This window comes from Cebus imitator, unplaced genomic scaffold (genome assembly GCF_001604975.1).
Source record: "Cebus imitator isolate Cc_AM_T3 unplaced genomic scaffold, Cebus_imitator-1.0 Scaffold77, whole genome shotgun sequence".
Lineage (NCBI taxonomy): Eukaryota > Metazoa > Chordata > Mammalia > Primates > Cebidae > Cebus > Cebus imitator.
The window spans coordinates 7,082,914-7,093,243 of NW_016107392.1; the positions used below are offsets into that span (position 1 = coordinate 7,082,914).

General features: G+C 37.7%; 1 protein-coding gene across 7 annotated transcripts in view; it reads right to left on the reverse strand.

Annotated features, from left to right (window-relative positions):
* THUMPD2 (THUMP domain containing 2) overlaps positions 1-9,550 on the reverse strand; it is a 44,156-nt gene extending 34,606 nt beyond the window's left edge. For 3 of the 7 annotated variants that reach the window (XM_017532590.2, XM_017532589.2, XM_017532598.1), the window contains exons 1-3: positions 9,388-9,544; positions 1,884-2,019; positions 81-490 (exon numbers count right to left, since the gene is read on the reverse strand). In XM_017532590.2, the coding sequence (XP_017388079.1) occupies positions 81-490; positions 1,884-2,019; positions 9,388-9,513 (672 nt within the window). In that variant the 5' untranslated portion in view covers positions 9,514-9,544. Of the gene's footprint in view, positions 1-80; positions 491-1,883; positions 2,020-5,981; positions 6,091-9,387 lie in introns of all 7 variants that reach the window. The other 4 variants (XR_001826472.2, XM_017532592.2, XM_017532591.2 and 1 more) reach the window with 3 other exon arrangements.
* Between the last annotated feature and the right edge of the window lie 780 nt (positions 9,551-10,330).

Genomic DNA, 10,330 nt, shown 5'->3' on the forward strand with positions numbered 1-10,330 from the left:
AAAAAATACAACCCAGGAAAGGTCAAATGGAAAAAAAAAAAAAAAAAAAAAAGGGACTCCACTTTGGGAGGCAAGCATACCTGTGCAGTGAAGGCCTTTCCAACAGTTCCACTGCAGCGACAAGATACTCTGAAAGTCAAGTCATTCTGATTACGAGTATCAGTTGCTATCTCTGTGTCATTCTGAAATCCTTCTTGAAAGTTTTCTCTTTTAGTGGTAAAATCTCTTTGCTCCAGAGTTTGTTCTTCTATTTGTTTTCCCAGCTGGCAGTCCCTATTCTCTTCTATCTTTTGCATTTGTTCTATTTTTAATTTCTTTGCAATGATGATTTCATTTTCTCCCACTTTTCTTTTCAGTTGGTTATCATCTCTCTGAGAAAGTTTTTCCTTTTTTGCATTAAGTTCAAGAAGATTTTTCCAAATTGAAATGGCATTCAACCAACTTCCTGGATCTTCATTTATAAGTCTTTGCATTTCATTAAATATTTTTCCTAAATGAAGAAAATCTTGTTGATCCTATATTGAAGCTTTAAAAACTATGTTACATTCCTCACTTCCAAATTCTATTACCTTTATTTCTTTGAATTAAGTTTTATTAAATTGCTATATGAATAACTTCACTTTCATTTGGAATTTACATTCCATTTACCATAAGAAAATTGTGCAGAATAAAGTTCATTCTTACGTTGCATAGGTAGCATCCACATTGTGTTAAAATTCCTACAGAATTACCATATAGTATTCTCGAAAGATTATTTGTGCTATGGTAATATATATATATATATCTTCAATATATACACAGACCTAGAATGTATATCAATTTTTGAAATAATTATAATCTTGCCTATAAAAATTAAGTGTATATAAGAAAAGAATAAATTGAAAAACTCAGCTCAGAAACAGAGGAGCTGAATCTTGGGCCTGTTACATTTTAGCCCACATAATATTAGTAAGTATATTATAATGAGTTTCCATAGAGTTAACACTTTGGATGCAAAACACATTCACAGCTTAGCATACTGCCAATATGCTCAGCAAAGTTTAATCTTTTCTTGTAATCTTTTCTTGATGAACCAGGGTCATCAAGATGATCCAGAAATTATTACTATAGTCCTTAAAGATGAATGTGTGTAGTGTACAGAGAGAAATTATATGGACCCCACAGTATAATACTTTGGGATTTGCTTTAAAGCAATTTTTTCTGCATGGTCTTGATTTCTTGCCATTTGCATCTTTTTAAAATAGTTTATTATAGTTATTACATGATCTCTTATGTAATTCAAATTGAAGTTTACGGCAGTGTTTAATCCTGCAGTGTCTGACCATTTTTTGCTGCTTTTATAAAGATCCATACATTGTTTTAGCAGTATATTTATAAAATTTAGAGAGTGGACAAATAATCTCTAATGCTCTCTTTACCTCTAATGCTTGATAAGTGGGCATAAGTTTATTGAAAACATTTAAGGTCCCAGAAATAGAAAAGCCAATTATATAACACAGTTAAAATTTACAAGGTGGCGATTTTCACTGATTTACCAGTAAAATAATGCATTTTGGATTATTAAATATTTCTAAATCAAAATAAGTGCAATTGACCATATATATCTCTAGAGAAGATACCTGATCATAATTCTCAAAGAAGAAATGTGGCTTAAGGCATTAAAATCTCATAAAAAAGGCAGCAGGCAGGTTGCAAAGAGAATAAATATTCTACAATCAGGTGATAATATTCAGGAAATACAGAAAAATACATAATTGATGATCCCACATGTGCCAATGAATATTAAAGTGTAAAATGGCTACATATCAATTATCAAGCAGAAAAAATATTGGAGTACGATGTATCGTGTGGGTAAAAGAAACACGCATATGCATATGCCATACCTTTACTTACAGAAGAAACAATAAGTGGAAACTGCTTTTTAATCAGCAAAAACAATCTTTCTGCAGATTTTAATTCCTTCAACATATTCAAATCGGAACAGGTGGTGAAAAAAACCTTTCCTGAAATATATTCAACCTAGAAATAGAAAAACAGCTTTTAATGCAGTACAGTGTCAGTGTAAAAACCATTTTTTCCCCTTAAGACATAGTATCTACATTAAAAATAAAAATGACCGTTTCTGGAGCATCTACTATTTGTCAGGCTCTGTACTAGGAACTCTGAATAAGTATTTTCCTCCTTATCCTTATAACAACCCTCTAAGGTAGATTCTATCACCACCAAAAGTAGACAAAAGAAAGGTATAATGCACCAGACAAATTAGGTGTGTAGTCCAAGGTGGATATTTATTGAAGACCTACCTGTGGGCTACTAGGAATCATAAAACATATATCTTGAATAATAATAGACACACACTGACATACACATTAAAATGTACGATTTATAAGACAATTAACTTGAATTAAACCCAGAAGAAAACTAAAAAGTTTTAACATTATAATGCATTTACAAGCTGTAAGTACACTAAGTAACAATGAATATGAAAGCCGACATTACAGAGTCTTGAGAAAGAATCCTGTAAGATTTGGGAAGAAGGATTCTAACAAAAGAACAAGGGGCAGACACAGAAGTGGGAGTGAAAACCTGGCTGAAGTAAACTTTAAGTCAGCTTAGCAACATTTGCTGTATTATGCTGATTGATAGTGTCAGGTGGCTGGATGATGCAGTATAGGCCAGCCTGACAAATGGTCATGAAATTCTGAGTACCACTGATGGTAATGGTCAACCATTATAGACTTTCGATGAAAACTGTGACAGCACTGAATTAGCTGGCAGAAAAAATTACTTTAGAAGAGGCATAAAGGACTGAGTGTAGAATGTGATGCTAGAGGGAGAAGTAGGTTACTGAGGTAGAAATGATGAGATACTTGGCTGCAGAAACTGGATAATGAATAGAAGCAAGACATATGCATCAAACAGAAAGAGGTTTTGGAGACAGGATGGATACGTGGCAAAAGAGAAGGAAAAAGATAAGAGCACTGACTCATAGGAAGCCTAATGTGCTGCGACAAATGGTGCTCCATGCCAATGGAATCAACTCTTTTAGGGTTAACCCAACCCTGTTAAATCCAGGATGGATGTGGGCTCTCTTGGAGTTAGCTCTCTTTTAGCAGTGGCCAACAATTGAATAATGCAGTTCTAAATTATCTCCTAGACCTTGGACACCAGGGAATTGGGGGTTTCCTATGTGTTAAGGCAGCTACCATCCATGGGTACTTGCACCCCAAGGGTGTTTGCTTGTTTTGGATCTGACATGATCTAATTAAGTTCTTGGAATGGTAATTTCTGGGGTTGCTACTCCAGGCTGATGAAAGAGAATCTCTTCTGAGGAAGCCCTAGATTGGTACCAATTAAAACTCAAATAGCTTACAGCAATGCAGCTGACCAAAATAGATGGAGGAACAGATGATGACATTATGAGAGGATGCAGGGAATGAAAAGACTTTTAGGAATCAATATTTAAGGGGATAGTGAAGTAACCAAAACCAGAACTTCTGGTTTCCAGAATTTACTTCTCTCTTATTACATAGGTGACATTTTCCCAAAACTAAAGTATATACTTCAAAATGCTTAGAAACTTGAAAACAAAGTTTTAAAATGTAAATTCTCAAAAATTTAGATTTTATTATCTAAGAATGCAGTTGATACTAAAGCAATCACAGAACAATTTAACAGATAAAATACTTTGCCAAGATTCTGGAGGAACTGAACTGAGTATTTTACTGAAAATGTATGGTTTTAAGTTTCAAATTCTGTAAATAAGTAAAATGATGCAAACATCTAGACCAGTGGCTTTAACCTAAGCAGCCAGTGATCTAGACATTATAGTAACTTAATTGTACAATGATCTTTTCTTATTCAAATATCAAGGGAAGCATTTTATCCAATGAACTTTCACTAATACACACACACATACACACACACACATATATACATTTATATATTTTATATATATATATATTTAAATATATATATTCCCCCCCAGGTCAAGTGGTTTCCAAAAGGAACACGACTATCAAGTTAATTAAGAGGACCTAAAAAGTTTATTTAGAGCATCTAATCTTAAGAATAATGTATGTTGGTGCAACAAAATGCCAAATACATTCTTGAAACCCAAACCAGCAACATTATTTTAAGAATTATACATTCTCAAAACCAAAAGCAGCAACATTATTCTAAGAATTATCATAAGGCCTACATTTCTTTTAGAAGTAATAAGCATGTAATCAGAAGTAGGGCAGGTCCTTGAATAACACTGTTTTATTCAATGTCCTTTCATTATGACACTGATAAGAAAAAATTCCAATTCCCAGCCAGGGCTACTGTCTGGGTGAGCCATGTCTGCATGGGTTTTCTCTGGGAACCCCAGTTTCCTCTGACATCCCAGAGTGTGCCTGTTAGGTCCACTGGTGTGTTCACATGGTCCCAGTGAAAGTAAATGTGGGTGTGTGTGAGTGTCCGGGTAATGGGATGGCGTCCTACACAGGGGCTGATTCCCATCTTGTGCCCTGAGCTGCCAGGATAGGCTCTGGCCAGGGGCAACCCTGGAATAACTGAACTCGAATACTATGATTAATAATTATCTTACTTGTTTTTATCAAACTTTCTTAAATGTATGTATAGCTTACATTTATTTCAATATTTAATATTACAAGTGCTATTTCAGCCTTTACTATTAGAAGTGTTCTAAATAACCTCTTAATTTAGAAGTTTGTGAAATTTTTGTGACTGGAAAAATGCTGTAGGAACTCTTGTTTATTTCAGTCAGCCTATGGTAAAACTGATTTAATTATACATCCTTTTGCTTAAAGTCAGTTTCCAGGAACCTACTGATGACATTAAATAAGGACTTACTGCAGTTTATTAAACTGTAAAATAGTGGTCACTGTGGGAATCAAATAATCCTATCTGTGAACACACTTAAACAGATCACTCACTGTGAAGACAGGTATTATATCTTAAAACAGCAGGGAGAATGAATTTTGGTTCTTATGATTTAAAAAACTGCTGCAGCTAGTAATTCTCTTTTTCTTTAGTTTATTGCTTATAACTGTTCATATTTAATTACAACACTCAAGGGAGAAATGTGGCATTTTGGGATATTTCATTCTCATGTTTCTTATCTGAAAATTTATTTGTACAATCTGGTTTTTCTAGCTGGAATTAAATACTCAAGTATCTAAAAACAGCTGGTTTTATGTCTAATACTTATGAAGATGAAATAACAGTCTTTATTAAAGTAATAACAGCTCTATTTTCTGGTAGAATAGTATTTTTCTTTCTTTTAAAATTCATGGATTCAAATTTAACACAAAGGTCAAAAGTTTAAATCTAGGCTGAATGTGGCTGCGCTTCCCAAAGCACTGGAATTATAGGTGTGAGCTACCACATTCAGCCTAGATTTAAAGTGGGAGGACTGCTTGATCCCAGGAGTTTGAGACCAGCCTGGACAACATAGTGAGACCCTGTCTGTACAAAAAATAAGTGAGCTGGGCATGGCGGTGTGTGCCTATAGTCCAGGAGGCTACTTGGGAGAAGATAAGGTGGGAGGATTGCTTGAGCTGGGGAAATAGAGGTTGCAGTGATCTGTGATTATGCCACTGTACTCTAGCCTGACCCTATCACGGTTTAAAAAAAAAAAAAAGGTTTAAATCTATGCAAAAACATACGATATAGGGAGGTACCAAAGGTCTCTTAATTCTACAGATGCATTAAGTTTCAGAGCTAATCTGAAAATGCTAAGTGATGAGTTAAGGTGGTGTTTCAGTTTGTTTTGGTTTATTTTAGAAGGAAATCAAAAATACATTTCACTTAATTTGTAAAAAGGGCATTCGGCTGGGTGTGGTGGCTCATGCCTGTAATCTCAGCCTTTTGGGGGGCCAAGGGAGACGGATCATGTGAGGTCAGGAATTCAAGACCCGCCAGGTCAATATGGTGAAACCCCGTCTCTACTAAAGATACAAAAATTAGCTGGGCACCTGTAATCCTAGCTACTTGGGAGGCTGAGGCAGGAGAATCGCTTGAATCCAGGAGGCGGAGGTTGCAGTGAGCCAAAATGAGGCACTCCAGAAGAAAGAGGCATTCAATCTAAAGGGAATGCAGAGATCTTTAAGGCAACCTTGTGTAATTATTCCATTAAACAAAAGTAACTATGAAGTAATTTGTCTTTCTGCTTAACTCTACCTCACTACCCTCGACCATCATGACATCATTAAAAAACAAAAATTTATGTGGCCTATTCAGGACCTGTGTTAATAGTGTTTGATATGTGAGTTTATAAAGACCATTGAGTCAACTGACGGGACTTTTCTGGTGAACTGACATTAGAGACATCTCTACAACATTCAATTTTATCTTAAAATAACTGTTCCTACTATTAGTCTTACAATAAATAGCAGTACTTAATATATTAAACATCATTATAAAGTAAAGCTTAATTTTTCTCAATATATTAATTTATTCAAAGTAGTCTAAGTGATGTATGTGTTTGTAGATATGTAAATTAGATCTTTAACAACATACAGGAACTTATGAAGAAATCTGCCATACAACCAGAGGTGGAGGGAAACATCAAATCCAAATATGACCAAGCTCTAGATACAACTAACAGGATTCCAACTTACAGGAAATATAGAAGATAGAGGAACATGCTAAATTACACCATGGAGACTCAGCATACTATATATATGCTTTTTTTTTTTTTTTTTGAGACAGAGTCTCACTCTGTTGTCCAGGCTGGAGTGCAGCGGCGCAATCTTGGCTCACTGCAACCTACTGAGTTCAAGCAATTCTCCTGCCTCAGCCTCCCAAGTAGCCAGACTACAGGTACACGCCACCATGCCTAGCTAACTTTTTGTAATTTTAGTAGTGACAGGGTTTCACCATGTTGGTCAGGCTGGTCTCGAACTCCTAACCTCAGGTAATCTGCCTGCCTTGGCCTCCCAAAGCGCTGGGATTACAGGTGTAAGTCACAGAGCCTGGCTGGATTCAGCATACTATTTTGTTTACTTTTGTATATTTTTGAAATTCTCCATGATAAAAAGCTAAAAAGAATACACAGGAAATTTTCCATTGCAAGCTGTGTGTTGGAGTAATCTGGGAGGGGAGCACATTTTCATGTTAAAATGGTAGCACCTGGGCTTATCAGTTGCCCTACTAAAAGAAAATCTTTTGGGGTTGGCACCCAGAAATACTCATTTTCAACAAGCTTCCCCAGTGATTCTTACGTTCATGAAAATTGAAAAAATGCTGATTAAAATGGAGTGATTACTTTCTTAAACCATTCTTGAATTAATCTGTTTTGTAAATTTAGATTTAAGAATATTAATTTCCTTGATGTAATCCTATGTTTCTAACACTGTCTTGTCATTGAAAGAATGTTTTAAGTATTTCTGTACAACTCATTGTATGGGAACTAAAATTTATTGAACGCCAACTATTTACTAGGCACCATGCTACCAGTGCTATCTATCCTTATTTCAGGGATTGCATTAATCCTTTTAAGTAGCTATCATCATCTCTATTTTACATTCAAGAAAACTGAAGCTCAGAAATTTGAGTAATTTGCCAAGTTACAAATCTACTAAAAGAAGATATAAGATCTACACACAGGTCTTTGGTTCTAAAGCCCATGCATACTCTACCATGGTGTTACAGAAATAAACTCCATGCAATGTTCCAGGGCAGATTCCCACAGTAATTTAACTTAGTGATAAAGCACATAGGCTTTAAAGCTAGAGAGGCTCAGATACAAGTCCCAATTTTCTTTTTGTAAAATTGAGGTAAAAGTGACCTATCACATAGGAGTCTTTTGAGGGTTAAATCATAACATGCACACAACTTGTCTAACCTTTAAGTGGTTAATAAATGTTAGTTGTCATCACTGTTATTTCAGGATTAACTTTGAGAGTTCACTTGGTATTAGAGCCACCGGGGTGGAATTTCAGAGATTATTTGTTCAGACCCCATATCCAGACCTATCTATCCTTAAAACATACAAGAGCAGAATATGGAAATTCCCAAATCTACTGGCATTTAATTACTCTGTCAAAAAGTTTTCCCGTATTTAATTGAATTTTCTTCCTAGTAATAAAGTTTCCCCATCTGTAGAGAAGATGGAGAACAACCAGATAAAGTCTTTCCTTTTTCTAATAATCCTACATATTCAATTGGGCCAAATCATCTATCTCTCATACCAAGCACTCTAAGTCAACATTTAAAAAAACAAGCCAGTGCAGTATTATGTCATATAGTGGCCTGGTTTGAACGTGATTATATACTCATGCTTGAATTCACAGCTTGGGTTTCAATCCCATCTTTGCCATTTTCTAGTTGCATAACTTGAATAAATTCTTGGACTTCTCCGTGCTTCATTTTCCTCATCTATTAAATGTGGAACACCTACCCTGTAGGGCTGTTGTGAAAAGTACGCAAATAAATATAGTGTACGGATCTAAGAACATGTGCCTGACACATATTAAATGTTTAATAAATGTCAGCAGTTATATATTGTTGCTTTTTTAGATTAGCTACATTCAATATTCTATTAAATTCTATGACCCAAAACACAAGTGGCAGGTAGTCTAATAAAGCTAACATAATTCTCCATGACACCAACCCTTCACTGCAGAAATTCCTTTCGTGGGCTTCCCATACTGTAGGAGCTGCCAGGGTGGAGGGGTTAATTTCATTTAGCAATCTCTCCTTTTCCAAGAGCACATCACTCACTGTCACATATATCCCATCAAGATACCTTTTCTATTATATCTTCATCCTCCACTTTCAAGAAACCAGCTTTCAACGTTCTAAAACCTACCCACGCTTAAAACCTTGTTCATTTCATGGAAATCAACAACAGATAACTATGAGGCACGCAAGAGTATATTATTTTTCTGGCTACTATTTACTGCGTGTTTAAAGTGTACTTTGCATACGCTGTATCATTTAATCCTCACAAGAATCCTATGAAGTAAAATACAATCTCTGTCAGGAAACTAAGAAAAAGTCAGGTATGAACTTGGAGCCTTACGTCTGCATTTAAAGAGCGAAGGGTTCTAACCCTGACAGGCCTGATTCTAACTACAGGCACTACTAAGTACTTTAAAGAAACCAGGAAATAACTTGTCTCAACACCTCTCTTTTAAAAACTTGAGCTCAGGGGGAGGTGAGCAACTGGATTTGTAACGCAGGGAAAGAAAGGCGTGGTGGCTCCTCTCGGCAGTGGCGGAGGCGCCTGCCAATCAACCTCGGGGGGCGGCGGCCGTCGCGTGAGGCCGAGAAGGGCGCTGGCGTCGCTTTCCCGCGTTCGCGAACTTGGCCTTGGAAGGGAAACGGGGCAGGGACAGGGCCGCCTACCCTCCCGGGCGCGAACCGAGGCCGACTCACCTGCGTGGCTGCCAGCCGCGCCCTCACCTCCCGCATCAGGAACGGCTCCAGGCCGCGGCCCGCGGTGCAGAAGAATCGGGCGCCGGCCTCAGGCCCGGACCCCGGCTCCCCAGGCGCCACCGACATGGCGGCTCGGGCGCGCCCCCGCTGCTTTGGGTCACGTGGCCTCGGGCGCGCGCGGCTCGCTCCTGCGCTCTCGGAGGCGGCGCGCAGGGGCGGGTGGTGCCAAAGGCGATCGGGGAAGTAGAGTCTCCTCAGCCAGCTGTGGCCCCTGTGGGTCTCCCTGGTTGGCCGTCTGACCCCTCCTTGAACAGGCACCGGAATGGTTTAGAATCACAGGTGGAAGGGTTGGAATCGATGATTCAGTCCAGTTGCCTTATTCTGTAGACTGAGGAAATTAATGCCCAGAGAGATCAAGAGACAGTGAGTGAGCAGCACACTGAGGCCGGAGCCTAGGTTTCTCCCTACCTAACATAATGCCTTTTCCTCCATTCCTCCCAACTCCCTCCTCTCAGAAGGAGCCCTGCTCTGTTTTCACCAAGAATCAGGCCAAACCTGTGAATCTCTAGGACCGAAAGCAGGTTTCTAACAAATGTCTGCGTTCTGAAACAGCTCAAATTTCTTGCACTACTTCGGTAACCATCCAACCATAGATGAATGCATGTGCCATCTAGTTTTGGGCATCTGATTTGAATAGTTCTCCTAACAATATTTGAAGGCATTTTTCTAAACTCTGAATTTTAAAATGAAAATATTACTTGGGAAGCATAGACAAAATCCACGTTACAAGATAAACAGCATGAAATTAGCCCCGTAGCTGTATATTGAATCATTTATACAGAAATTATAAATGCATGTATGTCTCTGACAAGGGGCTCTCACGTGCTTCGCAATGGGATGCTAAGGGAATAACTGACACTCCCTCACCTTTCCCCACACCCCC